This window comes from Haliotis asinina, chromosome 14 (genome assembly GCF_037392515.1).
Source record: "Haliotis asinina isolate JCU_RB_2024 chromosome 14, JCU_Hal_asi_v2, whole genome shotgun sequence".
NCBI classification, from domain to species: Eukaryota; Metazoa; Mollusca; class Gastropoda; order Lepetellida; family Haliotidae; genus Haliotis; species Haliotis asinina.
The window spans coordinates 29,402,484-29,429,141 of record NC_090293.1 but is presented as its reverse complement, the minus strand read 5'-3'; the positions used below and the strand labels follow the sequence as shown (position 1 = coordinate 29,429,141).

At 39.3% G+C, this 26,658-nt stretch overlaps 1 protein-coding gene and 1 long non-coding RNA gene across 2 annotated transcripts; both read left to right on the top strand.

The window, feature by feature from the left end:
• The first annotated feature begins 356 nt into the window (after positions 1-356).
• Positions 357-5,214, top strand: LOC137261346 (innexin-11-like). The gene is made up of 2 exons (XM_067799089.1): positions 357-464; positions 2,155-5,214. The coding sequence occupies exon 2, from the start codon at positions 2,158-2,160 to the stop codon at positions 3,157-3,159; it is 1,002 nt and encodes a 333-aa protein (XP_067655190.1). The 5' UTR covers positions 357-464; positions 2,155-2,157; the 3' UTR covers positions 3,160-5,214.
• A 5,554-nt stretch (positions 5,215-10,768) lies between these two features.
• LOC137261755 (uncharacterized) lies at positions 10,769-17,890 on the top strand. Its single transcript, XR_010954864.1, has 3 exons — positions 10,769-10,942; positions 16,938-17,078; positions 17,668-17,890. It is a non-coding gene; the product is annotated as an uncharacterized lncRNA (long non-coding RNA).
• The last annotated feature ends 8,768 nt before the right edge of the window (positions 17,891-26,658 follow it).

Sequence of the window (26,658 nt, the reverse complement as noted above, 5' to 3'; positions counted from 1 at the left end):
GTTTCACAAATTATATATCAATGATATAGGTTGTATTTTCAACCGGTTTTACTGTTTAAATACAGACCAAATACAAGTTCAATGTATTAAAAACTGAGATAGCACAAAGATTCTGCACAACTTAATTGATTGGAGTAACGCAATTTTCATTTATAAAATGTTTGATACTTTTCATTAAACCCAGATATCCTCCAGAGCTCACCCAACTAATGAAAGAAAAGCACTTTATTTTTTTCAAATTAATGTAACGCATTTAATGCATTTTTGGTACGCTGTAGGTACGCTTAACACAATGTCAGCTACTGTTCCGTGTTTTGTTCGAGGAGGGCCCTCGCGGGCGCGTCTGTTCTATTAATAGATTTTTACAAGCGCTGCGCGGGATGAGTTATTAGAGTTTGTTCTCGAGAATAATCAGGTAGTTATTCCTGCATCTTGGTTGCTGAACACTACGTCTACAGAAGCAGGTATGTACATGAATTCATTTTCCCACTTGTACACACTTGATCAGACGGGCATCTTTCTCATTCTCTGTTAAATGGAACCTGGTTGTGCAAACTATAGATAATGACATGTGTTGGTATTCAAAAAGCACTGTATCAGACTATAATGACATGTGTTGGTATTCAAAATGCACTGTATCAGACTCATATTGTTTGCAGTATGATGCTTGTGCTGAGACATTTGTCAGAGACATCAAACCACCCAATGTTCAGCATCATGCAGAACCATACAAGGTGAAGGTCGGAAGCGATGTTGTTTTGAACATTTATGATCGCTTTGAAGGTTTAGCATAATTTTACATGTATTTGGGTGGTGAGAGGAGAGCGGGGTTCGATTACGTCAAGTTTAGCACTTTCATCCTCGAACAAATGAAACAGTATTCAGTCATTTAGATGTAATTAACTTTACGTGAAAAGATACGAAGCTAAACAACGGTATGCACAGGCATTTGGTTCCATATGTTGAGCTGCATTTGACAATCAGTGGAAAAATATATAACTAGCTATGCCCTATCCATTGTTTTGCTCACACGCCTTCAGTAAATGTTCTCAGTGTCTGAACCATTTTATAATTTCATTGTAATAACTGAAAACAGGCTATGGAAAGGTCAGTATAGGTGCAGCCTGGTGTATCGATTGTATCGCAGATACAAATGGAATGAAAATTGTTTGGTCCAGACTCGATAACTACCAGACCGCTGCCACATAGCTGGAATATTGCTGAGTGTGGCATAAGACTAACCTCACTCACTCACTCACTCACTCTTATCTTAGCGCAACATTAATTAATCTTGGATGTTATGAAAATAACTTCAGTGACAGGTTCCCGTATCAGGCTGCATGGGGGGCATGGGTTGATGTACCCTCGATGTTTGTTTATGTTCCCTGAGCCCAAATTCCCCTTCTTAATATTCACCTGGATTACATTTGAACGTTTTGTCAAAAATTATCTATTGGAATGCGAGGCAAAAACTTCGTAACCATCGCTAGATTTTGCAGACAGACAGATATAGCGTTATCTCCCTTCTATCGATATGCATTCGCAAAACATCAGTAATTTCAATGTATCATGCAGGCTTCATGTCCCTCAGGATAAAGAAGTACTACCAATTAAGGACCGAATGAGTTGCCATTGGCAGCGGGGTACATTGAAACTAATAGAAGAGCGCTCAGTCAATCTGAAAACGACATTTATGTGTGAGGTACGATAGATATTGTTCAGTGACACTGACTCATGTCAAAGTGCAACATCAATCAATCCTGGATATTAGGGAAATCCTTCAGTTTTGTGGAACGGGTCCCTTACCAAGCTGCATATTGTAGAGTGTCACAGTAGAACCGAGACTAGATTTGCACAAGTCTCTAAGTTGAAATGATTTTAATGATGATTTCTAAAAAATAGATAACAAACTATTGTTATCTATAACTTGCCTCCTCGGAGGATAGAATTACTGTACACCCATGGACTCAGCATTCATTGGAGCCAGGCTGAACTGAGACGGTTGGAGTGCTTTGCATTTTGATGAATGTCGTGAGGGACCGTTAATATCACAATGAGTTGCGTTTCACACCACAAATCTGACTATTATTACCTTTCAAAAGTACCGTGTAACAAATCACGGATTCATCATTTAAATCATTATTGTCGTTTCAGAAAATGTTTTGGAAGAGACGAGACGAGGATGATGTGGATCGCCTCAACCGGATCTGGACTATGCTTATCTTAGTGGTGGTGGGGATAGCCGCCATAGTGTACATCTCCGTCTTCCCTGATTCCGCTATTACCTGTCTACCAATAGGAGACGGGACACAACTTGATACTTTACCGTATGCTCTGAAATACTGCCTCGACGAAGGATCGTTCTCGGAATACCGTTACAGTGAACTCATATTCTCCTACCACACTTTTGTACCACTGTTTATGTTCTATCAGGCCTTTGCCTTCACTGCTCCTCATCTTCTAGCACAGTTCTTGAAGAGACTCCTCGGTTCAGACTCTGAGTTCCTTTTCCTGTATGCAGAGACCAACAAACCTGACAGCAGATCGGATGCAACCTTTATGTCCCGAGTGGCATCTCCACCATCCCCAAGTATCTTAAACACTGTAATCTTCTTGTTAAAGAAAGCTCTGTACCTCCTCAACTCATTCATCCAGCTTGTTATCATCGGATTGTTGTTTTCGCCAGATAAACCATTTGAGGCAATCAGGGACCAATACTCTAAAGGCACATCGGAGACTCCGTTTCCACGATATGGAAGGTGTCGGTTTGACATCAGAGACAAGAGTACTCAAGTGTATCAATGTGCCTTTCACATTAATGCAGTGTATCTCAAAATCTACATGTTCCTGTTCTACTGGCTTCTGATCCTGGCAGTGGCGAACCTGGTGAGTCTTATCGCGTGGATTCTCTTACTCCATGTTCCACGCTTGACATCAGGGAGGATCAAGCTGTACACCCTCACATCCTCTGATAGTGATTCGTACTCACCGGAGAAGCAAAACGCATTTGTGAAGGAGTATCTCGGGATGGACTACCTGCTGAACCTTCTCCTGGCACAGTCCACAGATAGAGAACCTGTGGCTGCAGATCTCACCATGAAATTGTGGCAGTCCTACAAGCACACTCCCGCGCCGGAACTGGAGACGAGTCAGATGTAGACAGGCTTACAAGGAAATCCCAAACGTCAGGCTAAAGAATACCCTTTTGAACTACGTTCAGAAATGGATCCAGTTTAGCGTAAAGTTCAAGACAGCCCCTAAAACTCGTATGGATGGACCACTGAAAATCAGTGATGACAGCAAGAGCAGAAATTTTATTCTATTGATGGAGTACTAACCTTGTCGACTGGCTCACTAAAAATCATAGACTAAGTAAAAAACTCGGATATTATGTGGCCGCTTCACTCACTCGTGTCATTTATCAAACGTTCAAACTTCACTGGACAGTTGAGAAAACTGCTTGCTGACCTTTGACCAGACTTCCTTGGAACCGAAAGGGAGCTGTATGTCCCGGGACGATTAAAGGACCTACCACACTAGATGTTCAAGATGAGTGGGGTGGTGCTTAAGAAGCTCATAAACCTATGTGGCTTTTATTAAGTCTTCGAACTGTTTTTCTGAGCTTGGTTCGCGTTAGGGAGTGTCTTTTTTGTAACTTATTTTGTTGGTGTGTGTGCGTGCGTGTGCGCGTGTGCGCGTGTGTATGGATTGAGTGGGGGTGGGTAGTAAGTGGTTAGCTAAATTGGACTGTTTTTGTTTGTCTTTTCGTTACATGTTTTAGCTGGTGTTCATGGTTTTTCACCCTCTCCATTGCCTGCTCATACTGACAACGACAACAAACCCAAGAATGTAGCATTGCGCATGAAGCAGCCTAGATGTGTACCCATTCTCACACCGGATTACTGATGATTAATGATAAAACAGATAAACCTAAAACGGTCTAGTTGAAATCAGATCGAGACACTCATTAAGATAATCTTGACCTTCGAAAAAGGGTGCACCTTTTTACTTCTAGTTGCTAAGTATTTACGAACTCCAAATGCATTTTAAGTCCCTAAAGAATTTCCTGTCACCACTATAGACGTCTAAATAACTATATGTTAAGACGTGAAAAACTACCCACCAAACACTACAGTATTACAGGCATAGCCCGCCGTTTGATTATCCACGATCTATAGTTCAGATGTACGGTATTCCAATTGTCTGTCGGTGACTTTAAGTACAAATATACGGCATTCCATAACCTACAATACAAATCAATTTTTCTTCAGCTTATCTAGTCTACATACTGACAAGTCAAATACCAACACTACATATTTTGATGTGTTGAGTCCTCTTCAGTGAGTGACACGTACAGGGATGTCACACTTGGAATGTGTCTTTTATTAATAGACATAGGTTAAACGTCCACATATGTAAGCAACTCAATAGATATGACAAACAGCCTGGAATAATTGAAACCTTTGTGCGTTTTATTACTTTAACAGCATAAATTATATGAAAACATTAAGTGCATTCCTCCCCAGTGTATTGAAATTAGGGAGTAAATCCACCATAGTATAATAATAAGGTCTACACCTTATGTTTAGCACGTATGCATGGTTTATATTCGTATTTTGTTTGTATTATGGGTCAGTAGCCTACATTATTGAATAAGATGTCTGTCTGGTGTGGCTGAATATTTAATGTATATGTTCCAATACATAGACCTGACTGAAACTGTACACGTCTGATATCTTTTAAATAGACGTGTATATGACCTGTTGTTTTGATTGTAAGATCCTTTATATACGCTTTGCTGAGACTGCTGTACATTTATGATTGACAAAAGACATGGTTGATGCTGTTCTTATTTATGACTCTGTAAACAAGCTTCTCTAAAAACTGTTCTGTTAGTTTTCTTTTGTCGAATTAGGCATGGCTGGAACTGTCCTCTGTGTGTTTATTGTCTAAAACGCAAATGCCCTTAACACGTGCTCAGCGCATGCCGTTATTACGATTATTGGCATTAGCCTGTTTTGCGAAAGATTTTCCCATCATTTAACTGAGAAGGAAAACAATGTGCTGGTCCAAAATTAAACGTTATCCATCCACTTGCTGACCTCTCAAGGAATATGTTATACAATATTCCATGTGCATTTAATTGTTGTTTTATACGTGCATGCTTTTATATGTCTGCAAGTTTTATACTGTAAATAAAAATCTCATATAGTCTGTCTGTGTCTGCGTGTTTATTCAAGTGTTTGTGTGTGTGTGTATGTATGTATGTATGTATGTGTGTATGTATGTGTGTGTGCGCGCGCGTGCGTGTGTATGTACACGTTCTGAAGTGTGTCTTTGTGCGTCTCTGTGTCTGTGTCTTCTCTTTCAGTGTAACATTACTACGATAAAATAGCAAGAAATTAAACTTATGAGCTGATTCCTTTGTCCAATATCGATAATAATGTCGCTGACTGAGATAGTTAAAACCAAGCATGTATGTTCCGCCATATAGATCCCAGCAGAGACGATCGAGTTTGCAAACTGGTGGCGTGACCATGATTATACAATCCAACTGATGGGTCAACCCCGGACGACACGGGTCAAACATACTTCTCGTCAGTCGTGTATCCTACGAGTTTCGTACCTTACCATCTGTTCGCTCACCGTGTAACAGATGTACGCATCTCCCAAGTACATAATTCTTAATGAAGCGACAATAAAATATTAATTTCCAGTTTTATTTTGGATAAATAGACGGGTTCACTTCATCATACCTGGGTATTATCTAGTCCGTCGATAATTTGCCAATCAGAATGATGGTTTGAAAGAACGAATGCACTAATTAATAAAATAGTTCTCTTTCGTCCAGAATATATTTCCGGTCACTGCTGTCCAGAAACAAATTACTATTGTGGGTGTATGTTTTTACATCACACGTATCTCGGTGTGTGAGCATAGTTTTAAACCGCTTTATCAATAATCCAGTAATACAAGGGCTATGGCCTCAGAAATGAATCGAACCCGTGTCGACGTGACGAGGGAACGCTTTAACAACTATAGGACCCGTGAAGTTCACGGGATAGAAAAGGCCTTCAGTGACCCATGCTTGCCATAAAATGCGACTATTCATGTTGTAAGAGGCGACTAACGGGATCGGGTGGTCAGGCTTGCTGAGTAGGTTGACACATGTCATCGGTTCCCTATTGCACAGATCGATGCTCATGTTGTTGATCACTGGATTGTCTGGTCCAGACTCGATTATTTACAGGCCGCCGCCATATAGCTGGAATATTGCTGAGTGCGGCGTAAAACTCCACTCACTCACTAACACCTAGGATACCCTCGCGTCTCTCACTTCAATTCCTCCTCAGAAGATTAGGTAATTTTTATTGAACCCAGCAAAATGACTGGGGTTTTTTTTGGATAAAGAGTAGATTATTTGATCGTTGAGTGGTATATTCATGTCGAATGTTTGCATGTTTTCAGTAATCAATACTCGAATATATCTCAGCGACTCAATACACAACACTGCATTGATCGCATTCCTAAGATGGCCATGCGCAGCTATTGGTTGAAAGCATGTTATCTATTCTGATTGACTTATCTGACAGTGTACACGGAGACCGAGAATACGACTCCTTCAGTTGAATCTTCAAAACGTGTTGTCATATCTATACACACATACGTATGTGAGTATTATATGTCTTGCGTTTTTGTTCATTTACTTTGTGCATTCACACAGATGATGTCTTAGTGGTGCATGTTTCCTTGTATTTGAGAGCATTTTCCTTATGTAAACTCGTAGAATTTACAAATATATGTATGTTTCACATTCCCGAAAGTGTAGGTGGAGTGTTTTAAAGTGCAAACACTCTTTCAGTGTATGTGCATGGAGACTAATTACAACACACGAATTCTGTACAGTAGCTCTGTTGTGGAATTTTCCTGTGAAACCGTACAGTAACTATTCATCCTGTCCAAGGGGCGGAGACACCAACAGCCAATTTAAAATTAGTGGATGTTTCACGCGACCTCAAGTAATTATTGTCTCCAATGCCGAACTGCAGATCTCTGGGCCTAGATTTTCGAAGCTCTCCTAGCGCTAAGATCGTCGTAAGTTAATGTAATTGTATGGCACTTACGACGATCTTAGCGCTAAGAGAACTACGGAAATCTAGGCCCTGTATCATAAGAAACAGATCCATATTAGCTCTGTGCAGTATTGAATATGTCGTCAACTCCTCAGCAACAAAGAACACTCACGTATGGCCGTTGTCAGAAATGCCACGTATAACACGTTAGTGTTTTTGAACAAAGGTTGATTAATTCAGTGAGTGGTTATTATTTTACAGCGGACACCGAAAAAAAAACAGATTCACACATTACATTCTTAATCAAGAAAAACATGCAATTTTGTCGAAATTTGTGAACATGTTTTTATAACCAGTTGTTATCCTGACCTTTTGATAAGATTAATTAACAAAAGATCTTTTGATAATTATTATGCCACAGTTATGTACAAGTGCGATTATACAAACATGTATATGTTTACTTTATTCCCGTACTTCGATCATAACAAAAGCATTAATACATTGCAAATAATTGGTATTAAGTGTTGTCTATATAGGAATATTACGTTTGCTCTTATTAGGTTACTAACTGAACTATTTTTTTCAGAAGTATATTACTATTGCTTGAACCTACAGTGGCAAGAAGTCGATGAGTTTTTTCAACGTTAGTTCCACATGTTGTGGTGCCGATTTGATATAAATTCAATGAAATTGTCAGTACTGTTGAAAACAAGCAAACTGTGCAAGCGGATGTCAACCGGTGATTCGGGAGTAAAATATGAAGATCTTACATTAATTTTCAAATGAAACGAGGCCTACAGTTAGCTTTGGAAAGAATTGACTCTGTTCACGTCACAGTTTAGTAAGAGCCTCCATAATCATGCATGGTATCGTTGTTTGAATGCGCAGCCACCAAACATGACCATACAGGAGACTGTAGCTCAGTCTTTTGTTGACAGAGAGTTGTATCAAAGTCGACGGCTATAAATATATCGAATACTGCTGATAAAAATGTCAGTGATGTTAAGGACAATATTGATGGATGCACCAATTCTTTTTTCATGCAGTGAAGCTTGAATCGTTGGTTGTTTTGGCTGCACCTGGGTAATTTGCGTATTCATGTCGCAACAGCTGACCCAAATAAGATTTTCAAGGCTAGTCGTTGGGAAAGTCGTTACTGCTCAGATGGTGCTTTGGTTTTCTAAAGGATAAAAGAAATCAACAATATTAACGTTATGATATCCATCGAGCAAACACGTCCATTGCGTCCGCGTATGAACACTCCGTCATGGCTATATATGGTAAATTCACACATCAACAACAGCGGCCTCGTGGCCTAACGGATAAGGCGTCTGACTTCGGATCAGAAGATTGCGAGTTCGAATCTCGTCGGGGTCGATACTTTTGGGTTTTTTTCCCCATCATTTTTTACTTACTTTTTCAAACCCTGCTAATACCTGTAGGCATGTTTTATGATTATTATTAACTTTACATATTAAGTTTTTAAAATGCTCAATTTAACTGTCATAACTATTCAAAATGCATTTTATATTATGTTCTGTGTCAGCTTGTAATTTCATATGCCAGGTAATCAAAATTAGCAAACTATTTTGATGGTATTTTATAAACATGAACAAACAAACTTGAATAAAAAGGTTCAGATATATACGTGTAAGGTACACTACCACAGACTATGTAAGTAAGCTACGCTGGCAGCAAATCTACGGTTCCTTCACTCACAGTATAAATTCTGTGCTTAGCAAAATATTTCACAAAATCTTTTCTCCTGAGGTTCTGATTTACGCCCAGCGAAGGAAGATGACCGTACGTTGCCCTGTCCCAACTTGTCCCTGGTTCTCTCTCCGCGCAGGATCAATCACCAGTGAAACTGTGTAATTCAGACAGACAAAAAGAAGTCCAAGTGCAGGTGGCAGTTTCAGACCCTGAACCTGAAGAGAAAATGAAAACAGACGTGATTCATTTCTTTCTTTAGCCTTACAGTACGACGAGATAGAACAGAAAATATTTCTGTTCAGGTTTTGAGATAGACCAGCAAACTCAATGGCACAAAGGGTGAAGGTGATCCTTCGGATAACATTTTGTGACTGAAGCGACGTAAAATCATTGTGAAACTCATTCTCATTTGGTCCAGACCGCAAACATTTCCAACTTTATACGTTATATTCAAATTTCAGCATTAAAAGAAATATTTCTTAGAGCAATTGCCAACACGCCGAGTTCCATATCATGAAATTAATAACCGTAAATCTCTCTATTTCTAAATCTAAATGATCTTGGTTAGATGTAGACAATTATTCTTGTTTACATTAATCTCCGTTTTTGTCATATGCATGTATCAACCGTTAATGAGTTTACGTAGTAAACGAGGTTGCTTACAGCTAGTAATGTGGGTAATTCTAGGTAATTCAGCATTTTCTCAAATGCAAAAAAATATTCAGATAATACCATATCAATGTACACTTATCTCACTTGAATACAAATTTCACGAATCTCACTAATTGAACATTTCGTTTCAACAAACTATGGCTCATCTGGGCTGAGTGTTGACAAAACGCTAACCCAAGTCAGTCAAATCTTACTATGTGGCTATGTGAGAGACCAGTTTTCACCGAATTTGGTTTAGTGAGAGGACACAACAACTTGCTACCTTTCGGATATCGCGGGAAATCGGATAATCGGGGTGCGGACGAACGCGACCTGACTATATCCTGTTTATGTTTTATTACCATACATAAGTGGAAAATGTGAAAGGAATGCTTAAAAATTACATAGAGTTATGTGTATAAACATTATGTGAGTATATCATTGCGGGTCATGAAGATGTTCCACACTGAAGATCCCAAACTCGGGATAATTTCCTAATTTTTACGGTACTCTCCTAACACACATTTCAACATAATACGATATGTTAAAGACATACCATATGTCACACTTAACATTCTCTTTCACGATGAAAGTTGAACAAACATAGATATGTTTCCCAAGAGTTAACACTACTGAGAGTGAGTGAGTGAGTGAGTTTGGTCTTAAGCCGCTTTTAGCAATTTTCCAGCAATATCACGGAAAGGGACACCAGAAAGGGTTTCACACATTGTACCCACATGGGGAATTATTTAAGATGTCCAAACTTATGTTCCCTACATGGGCAAGTGTCGAGGGTAGAGCCCATCCCTCTGCCTCAAACAATAACAACGTACGTTAGCTGTGTGGAACAAACAAATAAAATCATCAGTGACGTAAAACCAATCCCTACGTTGACGTAAAACCAATCCCTACGTGTTCGAGTATACCCTTAATCATAGTATAGTATCCATGTGGCTAGTGCTTGCTCAAGGTGCTGGTATTTCTTTCCCTCGATCATTGGATGTGAATCTAAACGTCACACCGTATTATCATATAATATCATATACATGTAATATACACAAAACGCTTCGGCCCAGACAGTGATATACTGTTACATATTTCATATAAATACACACATGTATACGAGTAAACAACTCCATAAACGGGTACTAAACATCTCCAACAAAGCACAAGCACGACAGTATTTCCCAACAAAACATAAAACAGACGTAAACACTGTGGCCACCTCTAGGTGGTAAGCCTTGTCAGAAACAATCACGTTTCTGCCCCAGGCCAGCCAGATTTCCGCCAGAGCGCTCCGAGACAATTGAATGAATGCACGACCCCGTTGAACGCCAGTACACGCAGTCCTGTGTTCCGTGATTGTTGTCGCATGTTAGCTGTATATAGAAACACTACCGAGCATTCAGCGTGTACAAACACAACATGTTGGAAGCATACTGCATTTTGTCCTCGCGAAAAGACTGACCCGTGAAACTCCGACTGGTGCCTATAAAACTCTTCTGGTGAGTGATGTAGACATTTGGATGTCGTTGTAGTGATCAGAGGTTAAAATATTTACAGTATAAACTAAACCGAACGAGGAATCCCCAGTGATTTAACATTAACTCATGGCGGACAGGTATCCGGATCTTCAAGCTTTTAGTTGGTTATTCTAGATATTCCTCAAACATTTTAATGGAATATGGAAAACGCGGGTTTCCTGTTTTCTCCACCAACACCGACTTAGTCGCCGAAAACTTTTGATAAAACCGAAGAATTTCATTATATTTGAAGAGGAGCCACGGTGAGACGGGAGATTCCAAATTTGAAAATGTGAAAAATCCGGATTACCTGTATTAAGGTTTTACAGTATTACAGAATGCGCTAGCGCGAAGGGACACTTATAAAGTTCAGGAACCGACCTTAAGAGGTTGGTGAATGCCGGAACAAAGTTGTATGAAATCAAATATCTACTTCCACGATGTTGGTACCCTTTAGTATGAACACGTGGTGGTTGTTATGGTGTAGTTGAAAAGGTGAAATGTCGACATCTGTTCAGTTTAACAGTGTATATTCACACTGTAAAGAACTGGCATGAGCTGATCATATGCCCCTTATTAGCTTTGTTGCGTGAGATCACGTGCTTTGTTCATACTTCTTCTTCCTCTATGCCTCTATGCACTGTTAACTCCAGATCGCTGTGCTGTTTATCCCCACAGCACTTTACGTTACCAGATCGTGTAAACTGTTCAATGTTGCTTACTCGTATATACTAAGTAACAAATGTTGTCTTTCATTGTACCCAACACCCGTTCCTCATCCTATGTGCATCTTTCAAATCGTACCCAACACCCGTTTTCATTTAGTGTACACCTGTCAACTCGTTAAAAACACTCGTTCCCTATCGAAGGACATTGAATCAATTATCTGCTCTTCAAAGCCAACCACCTGCGACTCTGACCCAATACCAACGAAACTTCTGTTTCAGTATCTTGACTTGCTTCTGCCAAGCATTACCAAAATTGTCAGCTTAAGTTTGGTGAGCAGTGTATTTCCTAACAGGTTTTAACACGCTGTAGTAAAATCTTTGCTGAAAAAAACCCAGATCTTGACCCTCAGAATCTTTCAAGACCATCCCCTCAAACATTTTCTGTTGGATGAATTCCAGTCGGCAATACTATAGTACAAAGACTGCACTACTGCAAGTGACGAATGAGCTCCGTTGTGCTGTCGATGATGGTAGGATTGCTGCTCTAGTGTTGTTGGACCTGTCTGCGGCCTTCGACACATCTGACCACCATAGACTTCTGTCTAGGCTCAAACAGCAGTACGGACGGCCATGCCCTTCAATGGGTATCACCTGATCTGTCTAACCGACAGCAATCTGTTGTTATTGGTAGCGAGAGATCTAAAGACGCTGCAATCATACGTGGTGTGTCACAGAGGTCGACCAGTCCTTGGTCCGGTCCTGTTTGTATTGTATACTGGATATGTCGGTATGATTACTAAAAACCACACAGTTTCTCACCATACCTATGCTGATGACACTCAGCTCCTGAAAGCCTTCAATCTGTCAGATCTCCCCATCTCTTCACTGCATAGCTACATGTACACAGGACATCAAGTGCTGGATGACTACAAATATGCTTAAACTCAATGACACTAAAACAGAAGCAGTTCTCGTTGGTACAAAGTAACAACTCAACAAAGTCAAAACCGATTTCCTTAAGGTTGCAGATCAAGTTCTCTGATGTTGTTAAGGATTTGGGTGTCCACATTGACTCTTCAGTGACTCTTGATTCTCATGTTAAACATTTGAGCAGGATCTGCTACTTTCACCTGAACAGTCGGCAATACCTAACAACTGCTGCAGCTGAAGCCCTGTTTCGAGCTCTTGTTACATCAAGGCTTGATTACTGCAAAAGCATCCTTTCAGGCGTCAGTTCTGCCCCCCCCCCCCCCCCCCCTGGAGAAACTTCCAGTTAAGGCCAGAATTGACTTTAAGATCCTCTGTTTGACATACAAGTGCCTCCATGGATTGGCTCCCTCCTACCTGTCTGAACTCCTACATCCGTATGTCCCCGCACGCAACTTGCGCTCAAACACTCAAGATCTACTGGTCATCCCATCCTACAAACTGAAATCCTTTGGCTACCGGTCATTCTCGTACTCTGAACCTGTGCTTTGGAACTCTCTCCCTTGTGCCATTAAAAGCTCGAACACAACTGACATTTCTAAGTCCAGACTTAAAACTCACTTTATCACAGCATACTACTAATTATTCAGCTGTAAATACTCCATTGTAAATATTCTGTAGCGCTATGAGCAAGCCTTAGGGTGTGGAACAGGCGCATTATATTTATGTTTTACAGATTAGGATAGAATGCAGCAGAGAGGGCTCGGGTGATCCTGGCACTGTCAGACTGGTAAAGCTCATCATCAGCTCAGGGCCCTCGCCCTCTCTACACGCAGCCCAGACAGCGAATGGGACATCTCCCAGGAAACACTGCCTAGTCGAACCCAGCAAGAACTTTCTGGAGATTATGAAGGCTCCCCAACATTGCAACCTTCTGCATTACCCATATTGTCAGAAGGGCTGTGCTCCCGGTGGAGAACCCGGGCAATCTCCTGATCTGCGCCAAGAGATCAGGAGGTAGCAAACCAAGGGCACCGAGAACAATGGGGAGCCTGACGACAGTGTACTTGGGATGCAGGCGAGACATTTCAAAGGCGAGGTCCGCATATTTATCATGCTTTTCCTGAATCTTGCCAATCACATTGCTGTCAGAAGGGACAGAAAATTAATTCAATGATATAAATAATATAAATAATTTCATTGGTTTTATCAACAAGAACAAGAACAGGTTTGTTGGCAGGAATTCGTCTCAGGCTGTATATTGGCCTATTCCAGAGAAGTTTGAAAGCATCATTTTCCAGGACACCCTGGACATGTTCAGGGTCGTACCATGGATGGACCTCGGGGTCAAAGCCACAGGCATGGCGGACACGATAGTAAAAGCAGCGAAACATGCCATCATGTCTTTTTATATACGCTGTTTGTGCCAAGGAAGGGCATCCACTGACAAGGTGTTGGACAGCCTCTGTGAATTCATTGCAAAGATGATATTTCATGTTAACATTTTGTTTAAGAATCACATTTTGACAATTGCGAGTGGGAAGTGACTGTTCCTGAGCAGCAAAAAGAGGAAGCCCTCAGTTTCACAATTCAGTTTCACAACAGTCGACTTCATCCAGGCGAAGGAGTCACTTGGATTGCTGTTCTGTCCCACACACTGCATGTACACCCGATGCAATGGCTTCTCAGACAGCTTCTCCACAAAGGACCGACTCTGGTCAGACTTGGTAAAGGACTTCACCTGGTTTACTCCCAGCAGTACATCGCCATCAACAAAATTAAGCTCAAATTTCAAATTGTGTCCAACAACCTTGGCACGCTTAAAATAGCTGTGGAATTCCTTACTTTCATCGTGAGTCTTCACATGCATCACCCGAGGATCATCCGATAAATAAATATGTGCAAAAGTGCACAATAAAATTCTATCATGAAGACCCTCCACATTAATCAAACCCCGACCTCCAGAATTGATTGGTATAAACGATTAAGAGAGGAACGAAGGTGGTGTGCTCTGTTATCAGACATGACCCTTCTGGTCAGGCGGTCAAGACTCTGGATGTCTTGTTTTGTCCAATCAACTCCTCCAAAGGAATAGGAGAGGACTGGCACAGCACAAGTATTGGTGGCTTTGACCTTGTTTCGAGCATTTAGCTCTGAGCACCAGATTTTCTTCAAACGAGAAGCTTATCTTGAATCTGGGCATTCTGGAACTTGTCTCGAACGTGCATTCCAAGATAGGTGTATGCCTGATCTTCCACAAGATGTTCAATAACTCCTCCACCTTGTAACTTGACCGATCCATCATTGGTTACCTTGCCACGTTTCAGGTGAAGAGTGCATGTATTACATTTGTCGAGTCCAAATGCCATGCCAATATCACTAGAAAAGGACTTGACAAGGAGAACTTGTTTCAAATTGGTCTCTCCTTTGGTAACCCTCCTCCCTATTGAGCAGGAAACCCAAAGGATTTAGAGACAAACAAAAAAGCAAAGGACTAAGGGAGTCCCCCTGGAAAATTCCCTTTCTGATTGGCATAGGTTCCGAAGTCTGCACCTGCCCTTGCAAGTACATCCCAGCAACTCATTAAAGACTTGAGTAAATCAAGTAGTCGCCCAGGGAGGTCAGTACACTGAAGAGACTTCAGAATCCATTCGTGAGGGACAGAGTCGTATGCTTTTTTGTAGTCTATCCAGCACATGGAGAGGTTGCGGTGATACGTTTTAGCCTCTTCCAAAATCATTTTCTGTACAAGAAGTTGATCCTTGCACCCCCAACATCCCTTACTCGCCCCCTTCTGCTCTCTGTAAATTATTTCATTAGACGAGCAATAAGATGACACGAGTTTCGTCAAACACCCTGTGAATAATTTATATTGAGTATTCAAACACGTGATAGGGCAGAGGTTTTGGGGATCAGTCAAGTCTCCTTTTTGGGGGAGAAGTATTGTGCGACCTTTGCAAAACCATGGAGGAACATCACCTGTGTCCACAAGAGAATTGAAACAGTGAAGGAGTGCTGCTTGGACACAAGGAAACAGTTTCCAATACCGGTTTCGAATGCCTTCAGGCCCTAGAGCTGTATTAGATTTGGACTTCTTTATAACAGACTTCAGGCAATCTGGTGAGATGTAACAGACAAACGACCAGGTTAATTTCTCATGCATTGCATGGTCATAATCACTGACCCATGGTGCCTCCAGGTTACAGTCGCCGGGTATAGACCACAACTGTTTCCAGAACCTTTCATTGGCAGCCATGGGAGGCCGTTTATCATGCTCATCAACACCACTGGTCTTGAGTTGCCTGTAGAATTGCTTTTCATTATTTCTAAATAGTTTATTTTGTTTGATAAATTTGTTTCTTTTTTCCCATTTTTTCTCTCTTTCTGTCCACATTTTTATTTTTGCCTTAAGGGAATCGACAATTTTGAGAAGGACCTTTTCTGTTGTTGTCTTGTACTATAATTTTAATTTTCTCCAAATTGCCTTTTGTCGTTTAGACATGGGATTCCCTGATGATCTTAATTTCAGGCACAACTCTATCCAGGAAATATATTTTCTATTTTCTGTTAATTTTACTTGAAACCCGGTTTTCCTTGGTTTATTGTTCTTAGTATTAGAAGACTTTTCTTAGGAAACCGTGTGAACTTCCTCCAAGGTTCGAGCGGCGGCATAAACTCAACAATTTACTTCATGTAATGAACATGAAAGTTTCATAGAAATAATGTCATTTAATAAATCAATTTCAGTTTTGGGAAAGGATTGACTGGTTTGTTTGATGGGCCTCCGTTTTTCCAAAGGTACAACAGATATTTCATCATAAATAGAGTGAAACAAAATATACACAGGGTTTTCTGAAAGGTCAGCAATTGAGGAAGAGGAAGAGTGAGGGTCCAAAATTTCGGGGCCAATTGGCTCTACGCATTGAGTGTACCCCTCTCACAATATACGATCCCCATCTTATGTACTTCGTCTTACCTCGTACCAAACATGTTGCTCATCCCATCTATGTATACCCCCTCTCATCCGAGACTCGTTCTCCAACCCATGCACCCCTCTCACCTCGTACCAAACACCCGTTTCCAATCCTATGTACTTCTCTCACCCCACACCCGTTTTCCATCCCATGTACCCCTCTCATGACGTAACAAACACCCACTCCCCATTCCTCAGAACGTTCAGATCCCATGCAGTCCTCTCCCCTCGTTCCATACATACATCCGTCCCCAACCCCGTCTACTACTCTCTCATCCCACATCCGTTCTCCATCCCCTGTACCCCTCTCACCTCGTTCCAAACACGTGTTCCAAATCCCAGAACACCCGTTCCTCATTAAGGTAAGTCACAATATGACCAACACCCATTTACCATCCCTCTCACGCAGGTGTCTTGGGGTCAGTATGGAGGATGAGGAGGTTAGCCTGCTGACCCCCGCGGAGGTGGAGACACAGAGACGCTGGGATGAGGAGTACAAGAGACGTCAGGAAGAGTTTCAGAGACGTGCACAGACTGCCTTAGACAGGAGGTACACATCCCAGTGTCAAGAGTGATTGTTTTTTTAAGCCGATGTGCCGAGAAACCAGTCAGATGTTGAACCACCATGTAGTGAGTGAGTGAGTGAGTTTAGTTTTACGCCGCACTCAGCAATATTCCAGCTATATGGCGGCGGTCTGTAAATAATCGAGTCTGGACCAGACAATCCAGTGATCAACAGCATGAACATCGATCTGCGCAATTGGGAACCAATGACATGTGTCAACCAAGTCAGCAAGCCTGACCACCCGATCCCGTTAGTCGCCTTTTATGGCAAGCATGGGTTGCTGAAGGCCTATTCTACCCCGGGACCTTCACGGGTCGAACCACCATGTAGTTGCAAAGGTATATGCATGATTCCAGTTCGTATTTTAATCAGCTAAATGTGTAATGCCTCTGAATGGACCTTTTCAGCGAGTCTAGTATTATACCGCGTTTAGCAATATTCCAGCAATATCAACGCGGGGGCACTAGAAAATGGATTTCATATATTGCATCCATGTGGGGCTACCCCACCGCAGGCACCTGATTTTAATTAATGTGTGGTGTTTAAACCAATTCACATTGCACATTATTTGCAGACGTTATTTGAGGCAAAAGGTTACCGAACTCAGCGAACGCTGGAGGGGTTTGGAAGACCGCAGACAGGCGCGTGACCGGGACTACTTTCGCCGATGCGCAACGACGTACGTTGTAGAAACATGACCGTCGACTCATAACTGTACCAATGATGGAAAAAAAACATTCTTTGAACAAAGTGGCTGTAATGCTCCGAAGGGAGATGTAATAAACGTAAATGTTTTAGTACGTGTTTGTTCGTATTAAAGGTCAGCACAGCAGGATATTTGTATGTCGTAAATGTTTAACACACCTTTCCCTTTAACACTGGGTGACTGTTGGCACTGCTAATGTACACATCGGCCTACTTGCACAAAACTATTCTTTCCAAGACAAGTAGCACCGCGATTTCTTTGAGCTAGCGGGCCCAGTTCTTTACGTTTGTCGACAATATCCCGAACTGGGACTAAGCGATACTTAATGATAATATGACGCGTTCTGTTTTCAACCCTGCAGCAATAGATGATGTTATGAGATTTGTTTTGAAGCAACAATGACCGCACACCAACATTGTGTCGTATCTTTCCAATGAAGTAACTCACACGAACACATTATACGTTACGTGCGTGCCAACTTACACGGACACCTCGTGTCCGACATAAACATATTTTCCACAATAACAGTTTGTAAATGTATTTTAAATACTTTTCTTTAAAAAATAACGATCTGACACTTTCTTTATTTTCAGAAACGTAAACTTCGGAAATCTAGAATTGCATAGGCGGTATTGGGCATATTTACTTCAGGCTCTGTTGTCTGGACTGGTTTAAGTGCTGAGATACCATGGCTATATCTTGGGGGTGAAATATGTCAGTATTATTGTTTGATTAGAAAATGAGATAGGATTGTTTTAAAATGAGTGAGTTGAGTTTTACACCGAACTCGGCATTATTCCAGCTATATGGCGGCGGTCGGTAAATAATCAAGTCTGGACCAGACAGTCCAGTGGTCAACAGCATGAACATCAATCTGGGCAATTGGGAACCGATGACATGTGTCAACCAAGTCAGCAAGCCTGACCACCCGATCCCGTTATTCCTCTCTTACAACAAGCATAGAGGCCTTTTATTGCAAGCATGGGTTGCTGAAGGCCTATTCTACCCCGTGTAGACCTTCACGGGTTGACTGGTTTAAAGAAAACAGAGGGAGTTGTGTTATCGATAATAATAACATCAAGTTGGGTGGTTGGTTTGTTCTTTATCGCTACACTCAATATTCCAGCTGTATGGCGGCGGTCTGTAAATAACCAAGTCTGGACCAGACAATTTTGTAATCAAGAGCCTGGGTATCAGTCATGGGATACGATGGCATGTGACAACACTTACTCATGTTCAGGTGAACAGACTAAGCATCCCTCGCCACTGACAGACATATCTCATTTCCAATCAAAATTCTTTGATTAAACACAGTATGAAACTCTCAAAACTTTCAGCCAGACCACAGGGCTGGTTAGATGTAAAACTTGCCAGCTCTGATCAAAACTTACCAACCGGCAAATAATTTTGATTTAAGTGAGAGGTAGTGTAAACATCCAATTGGAATTCATTTATGTTTTACAAGCCCATTAATGATGATTTAATATCCTGAAATATGAATATCTTCATATACATGGTACATGTCTGAATTTTAACCTGACCGTCGGGCAGGTGAATTTAAGAATCTGGCAGTCGGAGTTGAAAATATCCATCCAAGGCAGTTGGGCAGACAGGTATTTCCAACGATGGTCTAAAACAAACACAATTGCAAGGTGAGTATATCCCACAGTAAATTTCAAACATTTAGCCTGTTTCTAAAAAGATTTTTTAAAATTACCTTTATGTTAATGATGGCTTCTTGTGAGACATACTGAAATTCCATTTTTAGTCAATATAAAATAAATACCTGATGTTTAAAAACGGTCACTATTTCAGATGAATCCATCAAGCTATATCACAGAATATAAACGAATGAAATTATTTCCGATAATATATATCTCCAATCGCCTTTCAGGAAAGGACAGAAAAACCCATCAAGTCCATGTAAGCTTTATTGCTGAACATTAACAAACTAAAGTTAACATAATCATATGCACTAGCATACATATTTGTAACATACAGCAATAGCCAGGTTTATACTTTATACTTGACAGACAAGTAACTTCAAGTAGAAACTTCTATCCAATTGTTCTACAAGTACAAAGTTCATAACCTCCAAATCTTTTCTTTGCAATAGGAAGTACCTTTTCATACATTTTCATGGAGTGAGTGAGTGAGTAAGCGAGTTCAGTTTTACTCTGCATTTAGTGGTATTCCTGCCATATCAATGCAGGGCGACACCAGAAATTTGCTGATGTCACCCTGCAGAAATTTGCTTCACACATTGTACCCACGTGGGGAATCAACCCAGGTCTTTAGTGTGACATGCAAACGCTTTTACCACTAAGCTACCCAACCACCCCTTTGTATGGAAGGATAGCACAAATTAATGCTGGGTTCGGTCTTAACAGCTTTGAGTAGTCATAATGGGAAGATACTTTCTCATGTCGATATGTAGAAGATAGTGGCAAATTGCCAGTTGCATTGGCCTCAATCAGCTTTCTGCAAAAACATAAATAAACACTTTCACTGATAAGTGACCTCATCATACAAGTCATAGGACATCTATTGGTATTATTAAAATTGACAAATGTTTCTACCTCTCTTTATTCTTATTTCGGTAGTAAGATAGCGTAGGATGTTCAAATCCATGTAAGGTCTACAATAAAATAAACAAGAGACCACAGACACTGGAAATTACCTCCAAAATATACACTCATATCTAACCAATAATGAAACATCAGTATCCATGGCAACCATCAAAACACAATCTTTCACACACTGAAAACAATGTGTTACTTCAGAAAAATGCTAAACAATCAGATTCTTCCAAAATAATGACATTTCAAAGGTCCAAGGATACATGACTCCTAATTAATTCTTGTAACAAGACACATCAGTCTATTGAGTAAATATTTCACATACAGAATTGAGGCAGCGTTGCCGTGTTGCATAACTTGATTTATTGTTCCCTCTGTAGTTTATTTTTTAAGAAAAGAACATTACTGTTAGGTTTGAAAAGTAAAGAAAAACCTTGTAGTTTAAGGTTCACAAGTTTGTTACTTACCATCACACATGAGTCTGATCAGTGCAGAAAAATTAATGGTCCCTTTGAGTTTGCTACAAGCACTGTGTATACTTAAGTAATATGAAGTGGAGGATGCTATTAATGGAGATGATTATACAAGCAACTGTGACACAAATGAGCCTAAAAATTTAATACTGCACTGCCCAAGCAAGAGCACTCGCACTTGTTTCGTACAAGGCAAATGTAATAATTTCTATATTATCCATTTTATTCATGTACATTTATGCAGTAAAACACAGTAAGCAAACATAATGCCCTCCTCATTGATGTCTCTTTAATTTGTTTATGATGTCAAACATTAAATAAATAATGGTTGCTAGGCAAAAGTGATAGGTGCACATATATGACACTGGTTATTTTTCACCATATATTATGTCTGTCTGAAAGAGGTCATATCTGCTTCACAGTGGCCACAGGCTGTATACACTACACTATAGATCTTCAATAAAAAACTTCAGTTACTTCTTTAATTATCATAGAGATGCTTAACAAATACATATACACAAAACCCCATTATTTTGAGGAGTTAACATTATCAGTTTTTCTTTTTGTTTCAAAACTTGTAAAAGTTCTTGTTTTTTTATTTGGGATATACTTTCCATATTCATGTTCAAAGAAGAATTCGGAGCTAAGTGATTCCAGGAAAGATCAGTTATGAAATTTTAAAATTATGTTATCCCTTTAGATATGTAGAAGAGCACTGTAAGACCTTTAGAACGGAATAATGAATGAGCAGATGTTAACCTACTTGCACCAATGTACCCAAGGTAAAAACCAAGTTGCACCAGACAGATTACAGGTGCACTCCTTTTATTGCAATGGATTCAAACCTGAGTCTTTGGCGTGATGAGCAAATGCTTTAACCACACAGCACCCTACCATCCAACAATGTGTAATGAAAGAAATATGCTTTTGAATTGTTCATATGTTTTATTCAGAAGATTACCCACTCAAACAATAACTTAATAGGTAGATTAATAACTAGCTTGTATTTTGTAATACTGGGTTGCACCAGTGCAAGTAACAAAGCACTTAATTGTGCCCAGATGTGTAAACACCAATGCCACAGCATACATGTACAGAATCAAAGCGACAAATGTTTTCAAACAAACTGAGAATAAAAATTGAGTATTCAAATTATTTTTTCTGCAAAATATACATTTTAGTGCATGAAATTAGAATGCTAAAATCAATAAGAGATCCCCTTTTAACATACTTAAAGGCATGTATCAGTGCATTTGGCTGTGTAATATACATGGAAACAAGCACAACCCATGTGACCAGGAAAGACAGAGATGTCAAATGGACTGAAAGACAATGTCCAGCAGATGCTTGGTACAAAGGCAAGATATTACAGACACAGCATTTAATGATTTAGCTGAATGGACAGGTTTCAAATCAACATACAAAGGTGACATCAGCAAGACAGAAGCTATAGGTATGGTGACTGTATCTAAGTGTTTTGTCAAGATGTTAACTTGTCGATCAAACTCTAAGAAGTGGATGATAATTGTTGTGAAATGTCACACACTGATAGAATTTTAAGAACAAAGTATTAATAAAGAAAAATTCCATACAAAACTATTGCTTAGGCCTAATGATAAGCAAATAGCCTTTTATGTGACCTAACCAGATGTTGCTGAATCTCTTTTGAATCAAATATTCAACTCCAAAATAATGCCTCTTGATCATGAGCAATAACAGTCAAGAGTGGGCATAACACTAACTCCTCCATCTTTCAAATATGTGACTATTAGCAAATATTATTCACTTACAGCAGAGCTACAGTTGCCTTTGTTATATAAAAGTAACTCCATGAAAGTATTTGCCAGGGGCACGACAGTTATCACAATATTGTGCATAGTTACTGAAATATCACTGTCTCATTCTCCCCACTCTTGTCTCTCTTAACATACAAAACACACTAAAGCCTGAACATAAGACGCCTGTTGACTTTTCTTGGTTATCTTAGCATGCTACTTAGCAAAGAAAAGGACCTTGGAAAACAAAACCTTAACAATTAAATACAAATCAGTAATGTAAACATTTTACACAGTACTGTAAACGTCGCAAAACCGATGTTTATTTTCTAATGACCTCACTTCTATTCAAGTCTACAAACCCATTCAAAGGTAATAATATCCAAGTAATATGTAAAGAAATACTATAAAAGCAATCATCAGACCAGGATAAACTCCCTAAAATTGATAGGATAAAGTTAGAACTTTAGCACAGATCTTTACAAGCGACAGGGAATATCAAATTCTGTATTATAATACGAAACACAAAGCAGCATCTTCTAAGAGATACAAATTGATCAATTTTCTCACAACAGACCAGAATTTAAATCCCTATATACACTACTCATACATAAAGGGCACCTGATTCTTTTAAGTGAAGATGGTTATTTTCTTTGGTCAGGTCAGGTCGTCTATAATTAATATCGGACATTTGGGTGTTCTGTAACTTTACACACATAGTACCTCTTGAGGTGCAAACACCTACCGAACAAAAAACCCATCAACAACACATGGTCATAACATCTCTAACATAACTTGGATGAGACATGTTAAGCCAATTAAAACCTATTGTAACTTTGTTGAAGATCAAAGCCCAAAGTTAAACAATTTTTATTCAACAGCATAGAATGACCCTTAATGCACATATATTGGAAAATCCAAGGAAAATATTATATTCAAAAGAAATTAAAATTGTGGAAAGTGTCAGTATTGCTATTCAAACTCGACTAAGTGTGTTCTTAAACCATGCATAAATACATGTACAGTGGAAGCTGTCAAAACTGGCATCTGTCCAATCCGGCAAATTGTCAACACTGGCGTAAAATCTAAGTCCCATCCATGGCGTGTATATTTATCTTCAGCTCTACAATCCGGCATTTTGTCTAAAGTGGATTATTTCTTCAGTCCTGATGAGAGCCGGTTTAGACAGCTTCCACTGTATAAATCATGAGAGTATTATCATAGTATTGAAGCGTATCAAAATTTTCACTTGATGATACTGTACAGAATATAACTTCGCATGCACATAAATAAATGTTCCTACCTTTTTATCAGTTACCAGGGTTAATGCATCAATTTTGCAACAATCTGGATACAATAATCATATCATAACATACCTAACTACATTTCAAGAGTATATGGGTGTATATCTAAGTGCATATACTGAACAGCAAAACAATGCAACTCTGGTTTTGATTAATAGAAGACACTTACTGTTAAGAGATTTTTTTTTTTTTTTTTTTGAAGTTGCGTTTCTTTTGCTGTTCAGTATACTACTACAGGTCTGGATTGGCAATTCATGCAAATATAACACAAAACGTCTGAGAGCACAGCCTGGTTTCATTCTAACCACATGGCATAATGGGAACTGCTGGAACACAAGAGTCAGGGCCCAGATTTTCGAAGCTCTCTTAGCGCTAAGATAGTCATAAGTTAATGTTAATGAATGGCACTTAAGACAATATTAGTGCTAAGAGAGCTTCGAAAATCTAGGCCCTGGACTTGTACTGATACATGACAGACATCTTTGGACACTGCATGACACAACATCGTCATCAGGCAATCTATGATGATTCAGCTGAATGCCCACAATACATTAACAGATTGTGAAAGTACTGGGCTGAATATGTAAGTCAAGAGGGAGCACTGAACAATTTAAATCCCATCACACATCTCTTACAGTCATACAATCGCTATGTGAACGCCAAGAAAACACTAGATCTGTTTGATTGGTACTTTAGAAGTTGGTGAGTAATAAGAAAGTTAGATTCTTTATGGATCACTCTTGCATGACAATGGTATAAGCATCCATACCGAAAATGTCGCCTCATATACAATAACGACATCATCCATATAGAATCCTACTTCCTTAAGAAAACAACCACAGGAGATCGCATCAGGTGATCACTTCAATGATCAAGTGCTGAGGCTTCTAAAATGTAAGTGATGCCTGAATCCCAAAATAGCACTTATTCAATTGTTTGGGGTCATTTATACAGATTCTTGAAAATACTTGAAAATTAAACAAGTGTGTAGGTCCTGACAACTTTGAGGATATGTTCTATCATCAAGTGTTTCAAAGACTATAACTATAGTTTCAAAATCATTTGTGTTCGACTATGAGAAGGATCAGTTGTTTGCTCATTTGGTCACTGCGACCAATCTGCGACTACTTCAGTTAATCAGAACACCACTACTATTGACAGTATATTTGTGTTGTGTGGCATGTTTGGTTTGGCATGTAAAGAGAAAAAAATTGAAAAATCGAAAGAAAAGAAATATAAGCTCAACAAATCTTCAACAAGTTTTCAAAAGCTGACACTAGGCTGGCTGTAGAACACCTGTATTCATTTTGATTGGGTGGTCAAAGTTCAAACAGAATTCACCTTATACGTTCTCCAGTGTAGGTGCACCAAGACATTTACATAGAGAAAGATTTATCAGTAAAAGATTTGACAATGGGATTTATCAAGCACTGGGAACAGAAAACATATTTGTACAAAGGTTTCACAAAGAGAAGCTTATTCACAAGAAGCGACTAGAATAAAACTAGGATACATTCATTCAAAAAGAATTGAAGCACCATCAATGACTCAAGATACAAGTGGACGAAATTAGTTTGAAGTATTTCACAAATATATAACACATTATCAGATTTCAAATAAGATTGAATATTATGGTAGGGTATGCTCTTGGAATAACTAGCTGGATTAATATAAAATATATACACACACATATATACCCACTCAACAAATAATGAATACATGTATATAACAAAAGAAATGGAATATTATGTCATCAGGTTAACGTCAAGGACATGACTTTGACACTTAATTCCAAATTTTGACATCTTAAGAGGATAATTAAAATTAATTGACTTTTACTGTTAAAGTGTTATCATATCATGTATGTATGTCCATGTATTTCATTGCCTTTAAAACTTGAATGCTGGCAGGCAATGCCTGAATAGCCAAATTTTCTGAAAGAAAAATAGAATTTTGTTATTGCCTATCTGCTCTAATTTATAAAAAAATACTTTGCACAAGATTTTGAATCCAACATTTGTTTAGAAAACATAACAATTAACAAATCATGTAAGCATTTTCTACCTAGTTGAATTCTCAGTTTTATGATCTGACAATGTTCATTACATTTTACTTACGAACTCTTCATAAAGAACCTGAACCAAGAAACATTTGAATGTGAATTAAAAATGTCAATGCCCACAATACAAATTTCATCTTATGAATTAAAAGACCACAGTATCTTCACTGGGGTTTGCAAATACATAAAGAAAACCCTTGGAATGACAGTACACAACATACAAGTAAATATGTTTACACCACTGCAGTTACTGTGCAGATAAAGTGTCAAAAACCATCAAATAACATGAGTATTTGTGCTAATTATAGTTGCCCTACGATATTGAGACTTGAATTGAGATAACTGAGATAATTGAGATATACATGTCATGGTCAATCATCAGTTACAAATAGATAAATGTTACCAGCGATTACCATACTTGCAATGATGTTAAAATTCTTTGAGTGATAGCACTAGAGCTAGGCAATTCATAAGAGTACACAGTGGAAGCTGTCAAAACCGGCATCTGTCCAATCCAGAAAGTTATCAACACCGGCATATAATCTCAGTCCTATCTGTGGCTTGTATATTTATCATCATCTCTACAATCTGGCACATTGTCTATACCAGATCATTTCTTCAGTCCAAATGAGTGCTGGTTTAGACAGCTTCCACTGTATGTGATATGTG